This window comes from Chrysochloris asiatica, unplaced genomic scaffold (assembly GCF_000296735.1).
Source record: "Chrysochloris asiatica unplaced genomic scaffold, ChrAsi1.0 scaffold00219, whole genome shotgun sequence".
NCBI lineage: Eukaryota > Metazoa > Chordata > Mammalia > Afrosoricida > Chrysochloridae > Chrysochloris > Chrysochloris asiatica.
Genome location: NW_006408737.1, coordinates 2,729,648 through 2,752,253, shown reverse-complemented (window position 1 = coordinate 2,752,253; position 22,606 = coordinate 2,729,648). Strand labels below are relative to the sequence as shown.

Below are 22,606 nucleotides of genomic sequence, written 5' to 3'. Positions count from 1 at the left end.
GGTATAATTTGTTAGTGGCACCGTCTGCTGTGCTGTCTTTTTCATTCTGCTTCTCGTATTTATAAGCAGGTGCTGACATCTCTTCTAACAGGCACTCAATTCATTTTTTCTGTGTGACTGCAGCTTTTGATCTGTTGATGGAATCTTCTGCCTATATTATATTTACATTTTGTCCTATGCTAATTTAATTTTAAAAACTAACCTCTTTTTCTCTTACTCAAATCTGCTCTGATGTTTGCTGCTGTGTGCATTACATTCCTCCTCTGTCTTTAATCTTGCCTACCAGGGTTTGGGTACAGACATAAATGTTTTACTCAGTCAAATCCCAAATCTTCAGCTAAGGGAAGAGTTCATAATCAAGGTACTGTATTATCTGTCCTGACACATCCCCTTTTTTAACCACCTTCATGTGAAAACATATGTTGCAAGTGTTTTTTGTTTGTTTTCCCCCACATTTGTTTGTCAAATTATATCGTTTATCCTTTTTCACATTCTGGATTTCCTCTGTGATTCCATTTACAAAAGTTTTGAAAACTCAGTATTTGCCATGCATAATACCTAAGCATATCTCCTGGGTTATATATAAAAAGATTCATTCATGTTAAGCAAAAATCATGTAGAAAACTTTTTCTTGAAACTTATCTTCTGCCCCTTAAATACATATAAGGAAAGAAGCAGATGTGATGTTATCATGGTTACTTACAGTCACCTAGAAACATGGCCTAATATAACATTTGGAAAAAATTAAAGAGCATTTCTAAATCTAGAGAAGAAAACCCATATTAGGTAAGCAGTTGCATCTGTGTGTTATACCTGTCACCCCATCATTGGAATGAATAATACAGTCGACAGGCATGTGTACATAAGGAACACTGTTGTTTTGAAAGTACTACCATGTTATTCAAATTTGTGAATTAGTATTTACCATTGTATTTGGTTATTTAATACTTAATAGCCTCACTTGAATATAGAAATTCTTGATTTTTCAAATTGATAAAGCAGATTCTTCTAGCAACTTAGCTTGGCCTTTCCCTTTAAAGTATCTGCTTCTGACTATACATTGTAAATAAAGCCTCCTAAGATTCCATGAAATGCACACTACTAAGTTTCTAAATTCTGTTTTTTTATGGTGTTCAGAGGCGAAAAGACTATAATTTTTGCTAACTCATAGTTACATCAGTTTTGTATGGTACATAGATATTAACTCAAAAGCCATCCTCAAATTTAAGTAGGTTTAGTAGATTTCTAGTAATTTTTTCATCTAGATTTCTTACTGAATTGACTGAATAAAGCAGATGAATGTTTTTACTTCTTTTATGAAGTACTAAGAAATTGATATACTCAGCTTTCTCCTCCCTAGACTTCATTATTGCCTCATGCCTGCATTTTTCTTCGTTTTTGTCAGTGCACTCTTTCTACTTAAGTACTTGCTTAAAATTATAAATGTATATTAAAATATCAAAATAGGATTGACTTGGTGACTTCTTAGGTTCCACCAAGCTCAAGATTGTATGACTGTAATATGCTATTTGAATAATACTTAGCTGTTATAAAAGTAAATGACAAATGATTGCTTATGATCCATCATTATTAGATTAATTAATGTAGGCTATTACCTCTAAAACTATACCTTCTCAGCATGCATCTCTCTCCATATCCACTGGCATTTCCACAACAGATCATCTCACCCAACTCTTTTGGCTTTTGTGAAGGTGTATGGGCAAGTCTGCGTTCTAGCACTCGCTTGATCAGCTCTCCAACATCCTTCATTGATGTTGGTGCCCGGCTGGCAGGCAAGGATCACCCGACCTCCTTTAGTAACAGCACCTACCTACAAAACCAGCTCTTGAAACGCCAAGCAGCCCTCTACATATTTGGTGAAAAGTCACAACTAAGGGTAAGATTTCTTTTTCTCACTTATAAATTGTGTAGATGTACTAAGACAGTTTATAAAACTTATATGAGAAACCAACTTTCCTAAAAAAAATTTTGTTGCAGGAATTCTTAATCTGGAGTTAAAATCAGTCTCGAAAATTTTAACCTATCCCTTTGAATATTGAAGGAGCCCTGGTGATACAATGGGTTAAACATAGGGCCATTAACTTGAAGATCACCAGTTCAAACCCAGCAGCAACTCCACAGGAGAAAGATGAGGCTGTTTGTTTCTGTAAAGACTTACAGTTTTGGAAACTCAAAAGAACAGTTCACTCTGTCCTATAGGGTCACGAAGCCCGAATTGACTCAGTGGCAGGGGTTTTAGTTTTGGGTTTTATATAGTATGTACTTTCTTTTTTTTTTTAATTAAATGTTTTTATTTTGCATTGAGTGAAAGTTTACAGGGCACATCATCAGCTTCACATTCAACCATTCATATAGCTTGTTTCATTACATTGATTATTATCCCCTCCATATATCATCAGTTTACAGTGTTTCTCTCTATCCTCTTTAGCTTTTTTTTTGGATGTGGGGGGACTTGCCTTTTTGGAAATTACAGTCTCGGCTTTTAGGGAAGGTTTTTACATTTTTCTGTGGATACCCAGGGCTCATGTATGAGATTACTAACAAGCATTACTGAATAATCAGATGAGGGACAGTTTGCTATGTCTACTAGGTGGCTAGAGTCTGAGCCTCAGAGCCTATGGTTTGGATGGTCAACAACGCTTGGGCCCACAGGGGCTTGGCCTCCTGACCGGGTCTGCACTGTCTGCATCTGAATCCTCCTTATTTATTGATTGTTTAAGGGACGCTGCCTGTCTTAGGCGGTCAGTGCGAATTCCTCAGTCTTACCAGTCATTGAGACTCATTGCAGCATGGCAATGGCTCTGTCTTAAGTAGCCGAGGTTCCACGTGATCCTTACCCGTCTCTGGCCACACGTCCAGCATAAACAGCCGCCATCCAAGGAAGACGGGGAGGGAGGAGATCAGCTGGGGACCCCATGCGCCTGACATTGCCGGCCCACCACCTGCTCTAAGGTGACCAAGCAGGATCACTATGCTGAGGTTCAATCAAGTTCTTAGGGGATCTTACTCTCTAGCAGGGGTAGCAAATTAGTAGCCACTCAGTGTTCACTTTGAGAATTACTTATATCATAAATTTGGGCATGTAGCTGATGAATATCCCCAGACAAGTGTATATTGTTCCACAACCTCCTAAAATGCTGTTGGATTAAGTTCCAATTAATTTCTGGTTTACTGAAAGATAACACAAATCTACTTATACCTTGAGTAACCTTAGCTGGGAGTGTAGTCTGGATATATTGGGTCTTATTTCCCTTAAGCGGTCTTCCTTTCTCTAAAGCATTTAGTCTGTTTTGTGAGCCTTTATCTATTTACTCTCGGATATAGTATGTACTTTCAATAGATAATATGTATATACATACATACATGCATGCCTATTGCCCGTGAACATAAGGACTTACTTGCTTATCCAGGCTCCTTTCCACTCATGATCCAGCTTCCACAAGATTATATGCATACAGCAAGACCGTATGTATAAAGACATATGTCCTAATTACTGAAAGTCAAAAATTCATACTATTAGATATTATAATCAATGTTATCCTCACTGTTAACTTATTCATGCTAAGGAGCTGTACTATGCTGAGGTCCCGTAAATTGTAAAGATAGATTTTAGCCTATAAAAAGAGTGATAATTCCTTATTTTAACAGTTCACAGATTACAAAATAAATTGCATTACTACTAATAGGTTTTATCTAACTAATGAAAATATTTGTTAATTCAGAAATCTCCAGAAAGTTTATTCTCGTCCTCCCATCTAGAACTTCCAGACTAGGACAGACTATGAAGCAGGGGAGGCAGACTACTACTGAATATTTAGCCACTGAAAATCTTATGAATAGCACCAGAATACTGTCTGATAGAGTACCAGAAGATGAGTCCATTGGGTTGTAAGGCACTCTAAAATATGACTGGGAAAGAGCTGCCTCCTCAAAGTAGAGTTAACCATCATGACTCAAATGGAGTAAAGCTTTCAGGACCTTCATTTGCTGATGGGGCACAACTAAAAATGAGGAGAGATAGCTGCAAACATCTATTAATGATCAGAACATGTAATGTACAAAATAGGAGTCTAGAAAATTGGAAGTTGTCAAAAATTAAATGGAATACATAAATGTCGATATCCTAGGCATTTAGTGAGCTGAAATGGACTGGTGTTGGTCATTTTGAATCTGACTAATCATACGGTTTATTATTCTGGGAAGAACAAATTCAAGAGGAATGAAATTGCATTCATTATCAAAAAGAACATTTCAAGATCTGCCTTGAAGTACAATGCTATGTCTGATAGGATAATATCCATACACCTATAAGGAAAACCAACTAATGCCACTATGATTCAGGTTTACACACCAACCATTAAAGCCAGTGATGATGAAATTGAAGAATTCTACCAACTTCTTCAATCTGAAATTGATCCAACATGCAATCAAGAGGTATTCATAATTACTGGTGATTGGAATGCAAAGATTGGAAACAAAGAAAAAGGCTCAATAGTTGGAAAATATGGCCTCGATGATAAAAATGATGCGGGATATTGCATGATAGAATTTTGCAAGCCTAATGACTTATTCATTGCAAATACCTTTTTTTTTCCATTGTAAATACCTTTAAAAATTTTTTAATGCTTTATTGTGAATTATGTGATAGTTACATGGGAGGACATCAGCTTCGCATTGATCCCATCGTATATCATTTCCTTGCCATGGTTACAATCCCTTCCATGCATCGTCGATCAACCAAAGGGTACACCCCACAAGCCTGCCCCCCTGTTGTCCACGCACCCACACCATCCCTCTCTTTCTCCAGGTCCAAAGTCTCCAGCCGTTCCATCTCCCCACGTCATCATCTCTGCCTCCATCCCTGGCATCACTGCTTCTCTGTGTAGGGTTCCATTCTCTGCTCTTTTCCTTTGATGGTCCCAGGGACCTCCACTCCTAGACTGTAAGGTTAATCACTCCCTTCCCTTTGCCCCAAAACATTCACCTTTACATCTCCAGCCCTTACAATCAGTTTTGATAACAATTATTCGCTTTTGTATCGCAGGAGACCTAGCCGCATCTCCTTTCATCAGCCCTGACTAGGCAGAACGGATACTAGTCAGTGGAGATTCTACCTTGCTCCATTCTCTCTGGATCTAGGTTACCTCGTGAAAGCATGTAAGCCAGTCACTTCTTGGCTCTGAAGCCCCCCATACTGGGTAGCCAATGTCCAAGTTGCCCATCCCTGTCCTCTCCGTGTGAGGAGGAGGTGGGAATAATCCTTGCTGTGAAGATTTGTTCACTCTTTTGAGCTACTGCATCCATAGGTGTAGGTCAAGTTCATCAAATTGTATCAGATTATTCTTTTTTCCCTCTTCTTTCTTTTTCTGTTTGAGCTCTGATCCTCCAGCCATTGAAGCCAGGTCAAGTGGGTATTATCTGAAACTGTGGGTATACTTATGCATGTGCCCTCTCTGCTTATCAGCTGGACACTTCACTCTCCAGTCTAGTCCCCTGTGGCTATGTTGCTGACTCTGGGTCCAAGAGTCCCCTGCTGGCCAATCAGGTCTCCATCCGGGTTCACAGGGGTCTATTGAGCATTGTAGGGCTTAGCTCGCAGCTTCATTGCTGTTTTTCCCTCACTTCCCCTTATCGGTGACAAACTTGCAAATATCTTTTTTAAACAACATAAAAGGTGTACTTCATCAGATGGAATACACAAGAATCAAACTGACTACATCTGTAGGAAGAGTTGATGGAAAAACTCAATATCATCAGCCAAACCAAAGCCAGGGGCAAACTGTGGAACAAACCATCAATTTTTCATATTTCAAATTTTCATATACAAGTTCAGGCCAAAGCTGAAGAAAATTAAAACAAGCCCACAAGAGCCAAAGTATAATCTTGAACATAACCCACCTGACTTTAAAGACCATCTCAAGAACAGACTTCATGCATTAGACACTATTGACAAAAGACCAGTTGGCTTTGCCAGAACCTTTTCCACTGCCTGGACTGCTGTGATCACATAGTCATGCCCTTTAGGGTAAAAGAACACATTCAGTTTTTAAATCTGCATGCATGTCTTTTGATACAGCAGATCATTTTATGTCCTGAAAATAGTTGTGACTGGGTTCTCAACAGCAATCCAGGGTTTCCCTGCACAGCCTCCTTAGCACCAGCATCATTTCTAAAGCAGACTATACACATTTCAGCACACCACTTAGTCACAGTCTGCATCACTCCCCAAGGTTTGTCTCCTAAATGTTCCCTCTGCACTTCAGCCCTCAGAGTGGCTATGTGAGCATGCCTCTATAAGTAAGCAAGCTTAACCACTTGGAACTCTTCCTTTCTTCCTTCTTTCTCTTCTCTCTTCCTTTCTTTGTTTTTTTGTTTCTTCTTTCTTTGCTCTCTCTTGGGTTAATAAATCATTTTATCAGAAAACATAATTCACGTGTCCTGGCACAGTAATTGATTGCATTGTTTGTTGTTTTAAATAAGGAACACTTCACAAATTTGCATGTCATTCTTGCACAGGGGCCATGCTAATCTATTCTGTGTTGATGGTGGTGATGTGCCGTGAAGTCGGTTCCGACCCATAGCGACCCTGTACAGGGTTTCTGAGGCTGTAAATCTTTACAGGAGCAGAAAGCCTCATCTTTCTCCCATGGAACAGCTGGTAGTTTCAAACTGCTGACCTTGCAGTTCGCAGCCCAATTTGTAAACACTACGCTACCAGAACTCCTTAATCTTCTCTGTATCGTTCTACTTTTAGTATATGTGTGTCCAAAGCGAGCACCAAAGTTGTGTTTTTTTATTGATTTATTTGTGTCTCTAAAGTATGAGTATGTTTATGTGTGGTGCCCTACTCTTGCTAGCATGCTGCTTGTCTAGATGCAACTCCACAACTTTTTCTCCCAACAAAGGAAAGTAAAAGTGACTTATTCTAAAAATAATCTTGAATTTGGTCTTTTTTTAACCTTTTATGCATTTGTGGTGGCACCATGGTTAAGCGCATAACTGCTTACCAAATGTTGGCCGTTTGAACAACGAGCCACCGAGCTGGAGAAAGATGTGGCAGTTGACTTTCATTAAGATTTACAGGACTTACAGCAAGATAACAGACGAGGCAGACGCACTACATGGACCCACTACAACAAAGATATTGTTGTTAGAGTTGTCAAGTCGATTCCGACTCAGAGCGACCCTATTTAGGGTTTCCAAGGAGCAAGTGGTGAGTTTAAACTTCCAAGCTTGCAGCCCAGTGCTTATCCTATAGCACCACATCAGGATTCCTACAACAAAGATACGAGTGACACAATAAAACAGACAGATGAAAATTCTGGCACCCTGAGCATCAGAAGAACGGTTAGATAGGTGGATGGAGTGCTTGCTGGGATAGCAAGAGTGGGAGACTAACTGGTGAATGGCTGGCCAGACATGGTTTGACCATCTTGTGAGTAGCTTTGGCAGTGGAGGGAGGCCTGACAGAGCAGATTTCAGCAGGCAACAGAAAAGGTGCGATTTCTTCTTTTCTGCACAATCCCCTAATGATCAAAAGTGTGGCCAGCTCCCACCCTCATCCACCCCCAGTGCAGACCCGGCTCTTCAGGAGTTCAGAGTCACATGGTTGGGAGCCACGCCAACGTGAGGTGAAGGCTGGTTGAGCTGCTTTGGTGTGCTGCTTTGGTGCCTGGGTTCAATTAGGCTCAGCTCCAGACCTATAAAACCCACAGAACCACCAGATCAGCATTTAACTAGTCACACTGACCACAGCTTCCCTGTGGTCCTGACAAGTACTGAAACCAACTCCAAAGGTTCCCAAGTATGATTTCCCAGATTGAGTACACTGAACATAGGTAATACCGAGGCCAATAGGAACTCCCATTTAGGGCCAGGAACTCTGCTGTCACATTCCTTCCACAACCTCATGAGCTCCTTGTACTGCAGAATCCCACCCTCCCACACCACCACCACCGCCACCACCAGAGAGTTGTTGGGGTCCAACAACTGTTTTGTTTTTTATAATTCTATAATGCCCCAGAGGTAACAAACAATTTTAGTCCACATGAAGAAACAAGAGAGAATGGCTCAAACAAATAACCAAGATGCAGAGACAGAAAATGTTTCTGAGGAAGAAAAGGTAAAAGAACTAACTGAAAAATAATCAAAAGACTGGTAATTGGGTACTTTGAAAGGACTGATAGAAAAATCAAGGTAAGCAAGGAGAACACAATAGGAGAATTCAGGAGAACAACAAAAACAGACAAAATAAATGCAAATTTTGAAATACAAAAGCTGCAATTAGAAATCCAAAAGATTAATACTAAAATGTCAGAAATGGAAAATACACTGAAAAGGCAAAGGAATAGATGTGAAGCAACGGAAGCCCAGATTAATGAGCTTGAAGAGAAATCTCTCAATACTAGTATGCTAGAGCAATCATAAAAATGAATAAAATCATCCAAAGAAAGCCTAAGAGTTATGTGGGACTGATATCATGAAGAGGAACAACTTTTGGGTGATTGGAATTCCAGAACACAGGAGACAAGCACAGAGAAAACTGTTGAAGAGCTTGTTGGAAGAAAAATTCCTTAATATCATTAAAGGCGAGATGATAACAAGAAGTTGAAAGAACCCTAAACAGGATCGCTCCCCAAAGAAAAACACCAAGATACATTATAATCAAGCTTTCCAAAATCTCATAATCAAATTATACAGTATTAAAGACAGGGAAAGAATTCTGAGAGCAGCTCAAGAAAAGTGAGACGTTAACTACAATGGAGAATCAATAAGACTAAGCTCTGAGTACACAGCAGAAACAATGCAGACAAGAAGGCAATGGGACAACATATACAAAACTCTGAAATAAAAAAATTGCCAATCAAGAATCATATATACATAGCAAAGTTATCCCTCAATTAAGACAGAGATATTAGAATGTTGTTGTTGTTGTTGTTATGTGCCGGGGAGTCAGTTCCTACTAACAGCGACCCTGTACAGGGTTTCTGAGGCTGTAAATCTTTATGGGAGCAGAAAGCCTCCTCTTTCTGGTAGTTTCGACTGCTGACCGTGAGATTAGCAGCCCGATTCGTAACCACTACACTACCAGAGATTTTAGGATATTTCCTGATAAACTGAAATTAATGGAATTTGTAATGACCAAACTTAACAAAAAAATGCTAAAAGGTATTCTTTGAACTGAGAGCCAACAACAAATAACAACTTGAGATTACCATATATGACACCACCACCCAGACAGAACTCTATCCCGATACAGATAGACTTAAAGTAAAACAAGCCTAAAAGACTGAAAATAATGAACCAGAGATACCAATGAATAGTGAAGTCAAGTACAAAACAAAAAAGGTAATGGTGTAGATACAGAATTTTCAAATAGTAAGGAAGTCAAGTATATTTCAAGATAAAACAGACTGTTTTAAGCCAGGAAAAAAATTACTAAATTGCAAGGTAACTTCAAATAAAAATAATATACTTGCACATCAAAATATGAAAGGATAAAAATCAAACAGATTTAGTAAACATTAACACACAGAAATGAAAAGAAAACCCAAAAATAGAATATCACAGTATAGAAAATTATGTGGAACAAAGAATTCCATAGTACCACACACACACACACACAAAAAAAAAAAAAAAACCACAGAAAAATGACAACAGTCAATTCATACCTACTGATAATTACACTAAATGTAAATGGATTAAATAAAGTGAAGAACCAGATAGATAAGAAAACAGGATCCTTCAATATGCTGTTTACAAGAGATATCAAAAAGATGGGAGAAAGCCTAAATGCCCATCAGGTTAAATGAACTTTGGTACATACACACAATGGAATACTACAAAACATTGAAGAATAATGATGAATCTGAAAAATACCTCACAACATAGTTGACGCTGGAAGAAGGACATTATTATGCTGAGTGAAATTAGTCAATCACAAAAGGACAACCGTTGTTGTAAAAATGATAATCTGTAATGGTTATGGGGGGGAGATGAATCATTCATGGGATAGAAGGTGGTCATATGTTAACATGGGTGACAGGGCCCACAATATATAACAAGAAGGAGGTTAACAGAGGAAAGGGGATGGTAACAGGAGATACAGTGGTTAAAGTGAACAGAGGTAAATGCTGTTAACTGTTGGTACATGGAGGTAACCTTGTAATAAAGCAAAGTATGATTTGTTGAGTGTCAAACTTTCGATCAGTTCTGTAAACCTTCAATCAATTCACAATCAAAAGGTTAAGAAAAAATGATTTATAACCATGGAAATCTTATGGGGAATTTCTACTCTGTCCTATAGAATCACTATACTGTGAGTTGGAATTGATTCAACTGCAACAGGTTTTTTTGGTGTGATACATTTTTAACATCACATACTTCAGTGCTTTCATGAGTAGTAGAAAATTCCTTGACCTATACTGCCTTCTAACAGATAACTCTTGGTTATCTAAAAGATAGGTATCCTTAATTCATGCATAGTTGGAAAATGGAAAGCAACCTTTTTCTGAAAAGTACCGTTTTTAAGATATAAGATTTAAAAAACACACACACACAAAGAACTGATAGGAATTCATATATACTACTAAGTTCTTTTCTTAAGCAATAGCATTATGCTTCCATGTTGTATAATAGTTTTCATAATTTATCACCAGAACATCCCATATTGTTGGGTGTTTAGATTTATTTCTTAATATTCTGTATGTAAAATTACAGTCTTAGTAAGTATACACTGTCTTTGTTTTAGTTATAATTCACTAGTCCTTTTTTTTCTTCCAATACTTCCTATTATTTCCTATAAGTGGAATTACTAAAATAAATAAAAATGTATTTTTTGATACATATTGAAAATGCTGTTAAGAACAAAAACTTGCGAAATTCTGCTTTTATGAGTAAATGTTTAATAAACACTGTAATGCTAAAATAATCAATATTAAATATACCCCATATAGTGTGGTGCTGTGGGTTAATGTGCTGGACTGCAAGGTCAGTTTAAACTGCAAGATTAGTGGTTCAAGCTCACCAGCTGCTCTTCGGAAATCCTATATAGGGTTGCTATGGGTGAGAACCGACTAGACATTACTTAACAACATCAACAACCAACTCCTGTGAAGATTTATAGTCTGGGAAACCCTAATGAGCAGTAGTACTTTGTCCCATGGGGTTGCTTTGAGTTGGAATCAACTCTGGCAGTGGGTTTAGTTTGATTTGGTTTGGTTTGGTTGGGATATATAAGTATGGCCAGAATTTTTACTCTTAAAAAAGCAAATTATTCAATAGAGCAATTTAGGCAGAATGTGAGGGGGAAAAAAAAAAAAAAGAATATGAGAACATTCATTCTTTGGCATAAAAAGTTATAGAACTTTTACCTAACCAGGTTATAAAAATAAAGCAAAATATCAATGGGCCATCAGTAGCACATTCTTTCATTGCAAATGTGACAGCCCAAATTTCATACATAATGAATTCTGTAAAGATGAAATGATAAAGGTACTCGAGTAAAATATAAATTTACATGTCACCCTGTGTTAAAAAATATTATCCCCATGCTAGGAATCAACAAAATTGTTTACTTTTTACTCTTTCATTACTGACTTTCTAAGAGTAATCACAGTTTTGTCAGCCTTAGGACAATGAGATGTTATTGTTGTTAAGTGTCATTGTTTTGACTCTTAGTGACCCTGTATATGGTTTCTGAGGAGCAGCTGGTAGGTTTGAACCCACCAACCTTGCAGTTCAGCAGTCCAGTGCTTATTCTATAGCACCACACCAGGAGCTCTGGGACAGTGAGATAGTGATTTTTATTTCCTTTTTAATGTTTACCTCAACTTTTTTTTCTTCCTTTTTACACCAGTGTACTGCCAGGGCTCCTTTTGTATTTTTACAATGAATATGTTTTATTTACATAGTAAGAACAATTATTTTTATGTCTACAAACTTTAATTTATAGAGTTCAAGAACTCCAAGAGTATATTACATTCTACTTACAAAGTGTTTCTTGGGGGCACTTAATTTATACTGTTGGATTTGCATGTGTTATTGGTTCCTGTTTAAACTTCCAGGTTACATTTTAACTTGCAGGCTTATACTTGGTATTATAAACTCCATCAAGTTGCAGCCTACCTATAGTCACTACAAGTTCTCAAAATGATAGCATTTCTAAGCTAAATAATCTACCAGAAAACATCAAAACCTTACTGAAGGGCTCTTTGCAGCAGTATTGACATATCAGCCGCACCAGACTGACTTTCTTTATCCATTGCAGCACTGCAGCTACTTGGTCTCAACTAACTATGTGTGTAAACATTGCCCTATTGAAAAGATGGCTCTTTCTACCACAGCACTTCATCTGCCTAATTCTTTGCATCTTCATTCACAGAGCTTCAAGTTAGAATTTGCCTTAAATTGTGAGTTTGTTCCTGTTGAATTTCATGACATCCGACAAGTGAAAGCCAGCTTTAAAAAACTAATGAGGGCTTGTATCCCAAGCACCATCCCTACTGACTCAGAAGTGACCTTCCTGAAAGCCCTGGGAGACTCTGAGTGGTTCCCACAGGTAATGTCTGGAGTAGCTTGTCTTTAAGTCAAGGAAAGAGAGGCCCATGTGAATAGGTAGATCCGATATTTTAAGAAAAAATGTTCCAATCCTTCATGATCCCATGTTCCCCCCTTTATCATATGCACTCTGAAAAAGCCTTTCATTTCTTGGAAGCCATATGATGTAAGATACGAGAAGGTAAAATTCTTGAGCCATGGCTTCTGATCTGTGTGTAATTGATGACTTGGTCTCAGTATGATGCTAAAGTGATCATTGCTTTTAGATAGAAACATTTTTATGTACAACAGATTTAATCAGCAAGTATTTAGTGTTGATGTAGACATAGTGAGAATCCAGTACAGCATATAATTTCTGCTTAACTCCAATAGCCTTTGCCTTCTACTTTTTCACCTTCCATTTGACCCTGCTTGTTGCATGTCTCTAGAATTTAGAGTCACACCTAAGTCAACCACCAAGAACACATGGTATGTCCTGGACACTACCTACAGTTTAGGAAAAAACTCATATCCTTCCTTCAGCTAAGTCAAGTTTGAGATGTTTCAATTAACTTGTATTAAGAACTTCAGGAGAAATATGTGTGCCAGCACATACATGCCCACAAGCTCAGTCTTTAGATGCCTGATGCTGTATCCATTGTTCCATGACCCCTTGCAGGATTTCCTAGCCCCTCTGTCCTTTGCCCCTTGATCTTCAAGCTTTAGGAATAAAAAAGATTGTTTCTCATAGAACATTCAATTAACAGTCAGGAAATGATACAAAAACCCAGAGCAATGACTATTAATCACGAAACTTAACTATAAACCAACACATGTATGTTGTTAAGTGCTATAGAGTCAGTGTCAATTCATAGCAACCCTGTATAGGGTCTCTGAGGGGCGTCCAGTGAGTTTGAACTGCCAATCTTGTGGTTAGCAGTCCAGTGCTTATTCTACAGTGCCATACCAGGACAGCCATATGTATAATTAGTTATAAATATACACCAGGGTATGTTAATTGTTATTAAAACAATTCAGAGTAATGGTACCCATGGAAGAAGTTTGATCAGTACTCCCTGACATCACCAACCTATATGTCTGTTGTCCTGCCACATGTCAGGCATCTTCCCTGAGCAAGAGTGGATCCTTACCAGGATTTAGTTAGTGACTAAAGACAGCTTAAAATATTTCCTCACAATGGAATATTACTCAGCCAGTAAGAGAAGTGAAGTCTTGATGCAGGGTACAACATGGATGATATTTGAAAACATTCTGAGCAAAATAAGTCAGTAGCCAAATGACAGATATTAAATGATCTTACTTATATGAAATATGCATATAAAACAGCCAGAGGTGTGAGGGAACGGAAAAAGAGGAATTTTTGTTTGGGGTCTTAGAATTTGTGTTAACGGTGGTGGTGGTTTTGAAGTGCCGTCGAGTCAATTCCAACCCATAGTGACCCTGTATAGGGTTTCCAAGGAGCAGCTGGTGAGCTTGAACCACTGACCTGGTAGTTCAAATGGCTATGCAGTCTGGCTCATTAATCGCCACACCATGATGTAAAACATTATAAAGAATGGTTACTCAACTTGGAAAATGTAATCAATACTACTGAATTGTACATGTAGAATTGTTGAGGTGTGGTAAATATTTTGATAGCTGTATTTTCACTACAATAAAATTAAATGTGTGTATATATTTTAATATGGAGATGTTTGCATTATAAAAGTTAGCTCCTAGAGTAAATGCTGAGCCCAAGAGATTTCAGGTCTGGTGATAGCTATGATAAAGGCACCAAAAGTGAGGAGCATCCCATTGCTATGCCTGTTTTTAAACAGCTTACTTCTGTTTCAAATATTAGGTTTTGTGTGGTTTTTTTTTTTAAGTTCAGAGTTGAATTTGTACTGTAATTTATGTCCTGTGATGTGTGAAATATATTTTGTAACTAGAATGTTACACATTTGTTCTTGAAATCTACATGCTCTGCTCACATCCGAATTGTTCATTAGAGACTTGGAGTCAGTTGGTTTGGCTTAAAATGCAGAGCATAAATGTAAGCTTTCTATCCCATTTATTACACATTACAGATTAACTCAAAGTATCTTTTTCTTTTGAGATATAATTCACTTACCATAAGAATCCATCCTTTTAAAAGTGTACAATTCCGTTTTTAAGTGTCCTCACAAAATTGTGCAACCATTGCTAGTATCTAATTCCAGAAAAATTAGAAGTATCTGAAATAGCACTTACTACACAAGCATAAAGCAATTTTTAAACCTGAGAACTATGTTGGGAAGACCACATACAATCTCTGTCTTTTTGGTTCTATGGAATTACAGCTCCTATAATGTGTTTTAAGAGCTCTGGTACTGTAGTGGTTACAAATCGGGCTGCAAACCTTAAGGTCAGCAGTTCAAAACTACCAGCTACTCCACCGGAGAAGGATGAGGGTTTCTAGTGTCAAGATTTACAGCCTCGGAAACCCTGTACCCGGTCGCTATGAGTCAGAAACGACTCCGCGGCACATAACCACCGCGATCACAACAATAATGTGTTTGGGGAATCACGTAGGGTCTGTTGGTCTTATTATGTATAACTTGGACGTATTTTAAAATGGGTCTGCTTTTTCAATATATCATTGTTAAAGCTCTTTTCCAAATCAAGATTAAAGTATTTAAAGCTATGTGCTTCATTTGTCCAAATGCCATTAGCCCTTATTCTGTCTTGTTTGATTCTCTAAAGTTGATAGACAGTCTGTCTTTTGTGAGCCGAAAGGTCTTACTCTAATTGTGGCTTTCTTCCCAATCTCTCAGCTTCACAAGATAATGCAGCTGGCTGTGGTTGTATCAGAAGTACTTGAAAATGGTTCTTCAGTTTTAGTCTGTTTGGAAGAAGGCTGGGATATCACTGCACAAGTAAATATGAAACCATACTTTCAGATGTTTATTTTATACTCGTGTTCGAATTTGGTTGTTCTGAAATTCTACCAATGATTCTTTTGTATAATGTCTTTATGAAAGAGGAAGTCCCAGGTTTAAACACTACCTGGTATCCATTAGGAAGCTCTGTGGCCAGGGGTCATCAGACTCTACATAGCTTGGAGCTCTGTTTCAGGGCATCAGACCCCCCTATCCACAGATGTCCTGTGTGAGCGAGCAGATGGTGTTCTTGACCAGTAATATGGGATGAAGGACCATCCTTCAGTTATTTCCTTGGCTTTTTTGTAAGTCTCGCCTTCCAGAGTGGAAGGGAAAGGTATGAGTACAAACTACATTAAGACTTTAATCTATAGCAGCAAACAATAATAAACAGATACAGGTTTGAACTAAATCTCTATTTTAATTGATTAATCTATGAGAAAGCCACAGTCAGAAAATTTGCCAAGTAAGTATTAAAATCTTGAGTCCCTGAAATAAAACTGTGGCCAAAATGAATTTCAGTTTCAATTTCTGCTGGAAAGTTTGCAGAATAAATTTGATTGACTTCCCTGGAAAAGTTGGTGAACAGATTTGTCATCCAGGTAATTTTACCTATGAATTAGCTACCGTTATAAGAAGTATTTGTGTTTCAGAAACTGGGGTTTTTCAGGACTGAAAGTAATGAACTATCCATCTTGTTTGTACCCTAGGTGACATCCCTGGTTCAGTTACTCAGTGATCCCTTTTATAGAACACTTGAAGGCTTTCGGATGTTGGTCGAAAAAGAGTGGCTCTCTTTTGGACATAAATTCAGTCAGCGGAGCAGCTTGACCCTCAACAGTCAGGGTAGTGGTTTTGCTCCAGTCTTCTTACAGTTCTTAGACTGTGTACACCAGGTAAGCAGAAAAACCCTCAAGTGACTTGATCTGAAGGAAAGAAAACTAGCATGTATTGGGCACAGCGTTGCAGAGTACCTTCATATCATAACTGATAGACTCAGCCATAGACATGTTCCTGGACATGAAAAAGAAAATAACTAGTTGGTTTCTCAAACTAGAATAACTGAGCTGGCTATTGGGCAAACTCCAAGTGAAGTAGCATTCAAATGACCATTCGCCAAACAAATTGAACTTGTTCTCCAAGAAAATTTGACAAAGGACAGAACAGCAAAAATGTCTAGGTAGTGCCCTGGTCTGAAATCTAGTACATGGTCTGCCCAGTGTAAGAGGGCCTAGCTTGTGCCTGAGCAAAGAGAAGATAAAGCTTAACATCCAGAGAAAGAATTAGGGTTCAGAGAAAGGACAAGTCAGACAGCCTACTGAGTTGAGAACATCGACTCAGTTCTACTGAGATCAAAAGATCAGGCAGAAACCCAGATACATGATCCAGGCAAAAGTTGGGGTTGGAAATGAGGAAGATGTGAGTGTTCTATTCTCCCTCCTACCTAGACACATCAGATACAGACCACTTAATGGGCACTTGGGCAGGATTGGCCTGATATATGGATGGTACTGGGCTTGCAAAATGAAGGCACTGAATCTATTGGCTAAATTGGCCAAGAAAAAAGCAGGGTTGAAGATTTCAGCATTGTTTCACCTGCACCACAGTTCCAGGATAAATGCATGGGTTCTGGCATGTCAAAGGTATTTGTCATAAAAATGAACCTCTTTGAAATATGTTGGCCCCAAGTATTTGTTGAAAGAAAAGGTAGAAATATTTTTAAGAACTAGAATTGGAAATAGATCTTCTGAAGGCCAAATTAGTATGTGGTTATGTTCTGTTTGTTTTATCCTATTAATTGCTTGATCAGTTTAATTCATCCACTATATATAATTTAAAATAACATCTTTATTGAGATTAACTCAAATAATGTATAATTCATCTGTTTAAATTCATTGACTTATAGTATATTTACAAAATTGTACAGCCATCACCATAACTAATTCTAGAGCATTTTTATCTCCCAAAAAAGAAACTCCATTCTCATTAAGCAGATGCTTCCCATGTTTCCACCCACCACTTATCTTTTTGAGCATTTTGATAAACTTCTTTTAGGGGAGAGAAGGAGACATGAAATAATTCTTGCTGATTCTATCCAAAAGGAGCTGGTCACAAAATGAAGCTTGTACTTTAAAAAATTTTTGCAGCAAATAACTATGTTTTCTGCTTGAATATTAGCCTTTTTATTCATACACCTTTTAGGTAAATAGATTAAGGAGAACTTTTGTGAAATAGAAAGCTTAACTGAGACTGAAGGAAAGGAGCAAGCATTTTTTTTTTTTTCCTCACTTTTAGAGTATGTTTTTCATAAAACACTTCTTACTGATTTGTTGTCATGTTAAAGCATATTTCCTACATCCATAACTATTAACAATAATCACTAATATGTATTGACTTCTTCTGTGCCTGGCATCATCCTAAGCACTACATGCAGTAATCTTCTTTGAGCCTTCTTCCTGACCCCCTCCCCTCATTTGTATTCCTAATAAGCCATGTATAGACTTCTTTGGTAGAATCTAAAACAGTAGCATGTATTTAGAATTCTGGTGTGGCACTGTAGGATAAAACACTGGACCGCAATGTCAGTTTGAATCACAAGATTGACAGTTGAAACTCACCAGCCACTTTGTGGAAACCCTGTACATCACCACCAGAGTGTATTTCTTTATGCATGTTTACTGCCCTGGTGGTGGTGGGCCAGTAGTAGAATGCTCCCCTTCTGTGTGCATATGCCACATGTACAGCCACCGCTGGTCTCCACTGCCAGTGGACCCTTGTGTGTTGCCATGATGCTGAGCAGGTTTTAGTGCAACTTTCAGACTAAGATGAACTTTTTTTAAAAAAAAAAAAATCCTGACCATCTACTTCCAAAAAATCAGCCAATGAAAACTTATGGATCAAATCGGTCCAATCTATCACCAGTCAATGGAATAGCACAAGCTCAGGCAGCATTCTGTTTCTTTGTTGATAAGGATGTACCATGAGTCAGGGCCCAACTTAATGGCAGCTTAACAACAACAATAGCACTGCCCTCTAATTTAGACTGGAAATTCTTAGGGACAGGAACTATGTCACATACACTTCATATCCCTAGTATAAAGCACAATTATAATATCACTCGCTCTAATTAGTAGATATTTAGTAACTATTTATTATGAATTAATAAATTACAATTTGAATGACTATAAGCCTTGTTCAGGCCCTCACTACTCTTCACTGAGACCAACTAGAATATTCTAAGTATAATTGCTAATATAATATTTTAAATGCTCAAACAGAAAGCCTATACTCTATGAAGGCTTCAAAAAGTTCATGAAAAAATGGAATTAAAAGATAAAAATTTTAAATATAAGCTTTATGTCTCAACATCATCTCCATCAACTTCCAGTCACTTTTGTAAATGATGATAGCATAAAAGCCATTTAGTCCACCTCTAAAGAACTGAGCAGGTTAATGTACTGGACTGCAGAGTCAGTTTGAACTACACTTAACAACAAAAAAGAACTGAGCGTCCTAGGAATTTAGCCATGTCAAAGCAATCTTCTTTACATTATAACTGAAGAAGTGCAGGTTACCTTTAAAGATTTTTTTTAAGATGAAAAACTAAAAAGAAGTCAGAAGAAGCCAAATCAGGACTATAACATAGACACCTAATAATTTGCCATCAAAATTTTTGGAAAATTGCCCTTGTTTGATGAGAGGAATGTGCAGTACCATTGTCATGGTGGAGAAGTACTCTCCTGGGTGTTTTTCTGCTAAATCTTGAGTTAACTTGCAATATAAGCAGATGTTACAGCCCTCTGGCCATCCAGCAAGTCAACAAGCCTTGTTGTACTTGTTGCCATCAAGTTGTTTCCAACTCTTAGTGACCATAAGCACAAAAGAACAAACCACGGCCTGATCCTGCACCATCCTCACAATTGTTGTTAGGCTTCAGTCCATTGCTGCTGCAACTGCCCCAATCCATCTCATTGAGGGTCTTCCTCTTTTCCCTGACCTTCCACTTCACCTAGTATGATATCCTTCTCCAGGGGATTGGTCCCTCCTAACAATATATCCAAAGGGTTCCAAGTCGAGGCTTGAATTTTTTCCTCAGTTCTTTCAGCTTAAGAAATGCTGAGCATGTCCCTGTTGGTATTCTAACCCTCAATCTTTTGTTTGCACATTTCATTAAAATATTTGACTTTGTTTTCTCGAGCTGACCTTTGAAATTTTCTGTTCAGCTCTTTTGCCTACTCATTTCTTTCATTTACTTTAGCATTTCTACACTGGGGAGCAAATTTCAAAGTCTTTTCTGACATCCATTTTGGTCTTCTCTGTCTTTCTTGTCTTTTTAATGACCTTTTGCTTTCTTCCTGTATGATGTTTTTGATGTCATCCCACAACTCTTCTGGTCTTTGGTCATTAGTGTTTAGTACATAAAACTCATCTGTCAGTTTATCGTACTCTGGTGGCTTCTGAGTTGCTGTGATTCTGGAAGCTATGACATGGGTATTTTAAATACCAGCAGGGTCACCCAAGGTTGACAGGTTTCAGATGAGCTTTCAGACGAAGACAGAATAGGAAGAAGGAGTGACGAACTACTTCCGAATATTTAATAGTCACTGAAAACCTAATGAAAAGCCGGGAAACACTGTCAGATATAGTGCTGGAAAATGAGCCCCTCAGGTTGGAAGGCACTCAAAATGCGACTGGGGAAGAACTGGCTCCACAAAGTAGAGTTGACCGTAATGACACAAATGGAGTAAAGTCCTCGGTAGTAAAGCCCAAGGGACCTTCATTTCTGATGGGGCGCAACTCAAAATGAAGAGAAACAGCTATAAACATCCATTAATAATTGGAACATGGAATGTATGAAGTATGAATCAAGGAAAATTGGAAATTATGAAAAATGAAATGGAACACATGAACATTGATATCTTAGGTATTAGTGAGCTGAAATATAAAATAGATACTTGAGGGGGAGAGAAAGGAATAGCCAGAAATATCACCATAGAAAGCTTGTAAGTCCGTCTTCTGCCTACAACTGATTGGAACAGCTAAAATGGGGCTACAATGTGCCCAGTGAAGGAAGCTTCCTCTGGAGCCTCTGCATTATATAAAATTATAGGTGGAATCCTGAACAGCATCCAGAATCTTCAGAGGTGGGAAATTTCCTCTTAAAAGGACAGGCAGACAAACCTGGAGTGGCTAGAAGAACAGTAGATACTTCTTGAAAGAAAGACCTGACAGGAAAAATACAAAACATTATAGGCAGACCAACTGATTACTACAAGAACAAGAAAGTTGCTCGCCCAGGAGACATCAAGGCAAGTGGTCGGGTCCCCTCAGAGCAAACCCCTTCCAAGACTAAGACTCAGTGGGAATACACGCTCCGATTGGTGTCCACGTTCGTCACCAATAAGGAGAAGTGAGGGGAAAAGAGCAATGAAGCTGCAAGCTTCCTGTGAACCCAGGTGGAGACCTGGTTGGCCAGCAGTGTGGCAAGACCTGGGGACTCTTGGACCCAGAGTCAGTGACATAGCCACAGAGGACTAGAGTGGAGAGTGAAGCGCCCAGCTGATAAGAATTCTTGAGAGGGCATCAACAAACCTCAGGAAGGATAGACTTCAAATAAAATCTCCAAGACATATAATAATCAAGCTCTCTAAAATCAAAGACAAGGAAAGAATACTAAAAGCATCCAGGGAGAAGAGAAATATAACTTATAGAGGCAAGCAAATTAGATTAAACTCTGACTATTCAGAATAAACCATGCAGGCAAGAAGGCAATGGGGAGACATATGCAAAGCCCTGCATGAAAAAAACTGTCAACCAAGAATCATCTATCCAGCAAACTATCAATCAAATACGATGGTGTGATCAAACATTCCAGGATAAACATAACCTGAGAGATTTTATCAAAACCAACGCAACAGCTACAAAACATCCTAAAGGGAGTTCTGTGGGCTGAGAACAGACAACAAATAGAGATTGACAGGTGTGGCAACACCACCTGGAACACAGCCAACAGATAGCAGAGTGCCAACAGAACAGAACGAGACTACAACAACAAACTCAAAGGAGCGGAGAGATCAACTGAAGACCAAAAATATATCAATGTCAAAGAAGGGACAAACGCAGCAACAGAAGCCCAGATGGTGGGGATGCCAGGTAAATTACAGGTTACAATGGAGTATCCTAAATGCAGAGAAAAGTTAGTAGACTACAAGGTAACCCCAAAGAAAGTTAACACTCCACAACATATCATAAAAATGAATTCCCAAGCAGAACAGTGAACATAGAAACTAGGAAGAAACCAACAAGAAACAGCTCAAAAAACACAAATCCAACACAAGGAGGAAAGCAGAACCAAAGAACGAACAGCACCGCCAAAAGTAACATAATGACAGCAATCAATTCATACTTATTGATAATTACATTGAATGCCAATGGATTGAATGGACCAGTGAAGAGACAAAGAGTGGCAGAATTGATAAGAAAACAAGATCCATCAATATGCTGCCTGCAAGAGACACACCTTACACACAAAGACAAAACCAGACTAAAAGTTAAAGGATGAAAAAAATTGTACAAATCCAGTTGCAACAATAAACAAGCAGGAGTGGCAATACTAATCTCTGACAAAGTAGACTTTAAGATAAAAACCAGCATAAGAAACAAAGAAGGACACTATCTCATGATCAAAGGGTCATTGAGCAAGACAACATAACCATAATAAATATATATACTCCCAATGAAAGAACACCAAGATACATGCAGCAAACCTTAATGAAATTGAAGAAAGAAATAGATAAATCTACAATTATAGTGGGAGATTGCAACACACCACTCTCGAAAAGGGATAGAACAACCAGAAAGAAACTCGACAATACTACAGAGGAACTAAACAACACAATCAACCAACTTGACCTCATAGATGTATAGAGCATTCTATCCAACAATGGCACAATACACATTCTTCTCCAGTGCGCATGGAACATTTTCCAGACATCACCATGTGTTAGGTCACAGAGCAACTCTCCATAAATTCACAACCATCAAAATTCTCAGAGCATCTTCTCAGACCACAGTGCTATAAAACTAGAAATCAACAATAAGAAGACCAAAGCAATAAAGTCGAATACATG

General features: G+C 38.2%; 1 protein-coding gene across 2 annotated transcripts in view; it reads left to right on the top strand.

Moving 5' to 3' along the window:
- SBF2 (SET binding factor 2) overlaps window positions 1–22,606 on the top strand; it is a 552,380-nt gene that overhangs the window by 469,082 nt on the left and 60,692 nt on the right. For both annotated transcript variants that reach the window (XM_006873002.1, XM_006873003.1), the window contains exons 29-32: window positions 1,713–1,897; window positions 12,404–12,580; window positions 15,372–15,473; window positions 16,187–16,372. In XM_006873002.1, the coding sequence (XP_006873064.1) occupies window positions 1,713–1,897; window positions 12,404–12,580; window positions 15,372–15,473; window positions 16,187–16,372 (650 nt within the window). The remainder of the gene's footprint in view (window positions 1–1,712; window positions 1,898–12,403; window positions 12,581–15,371; window positions 15,474–16,186; window positions 16,373–22,606) is intronic.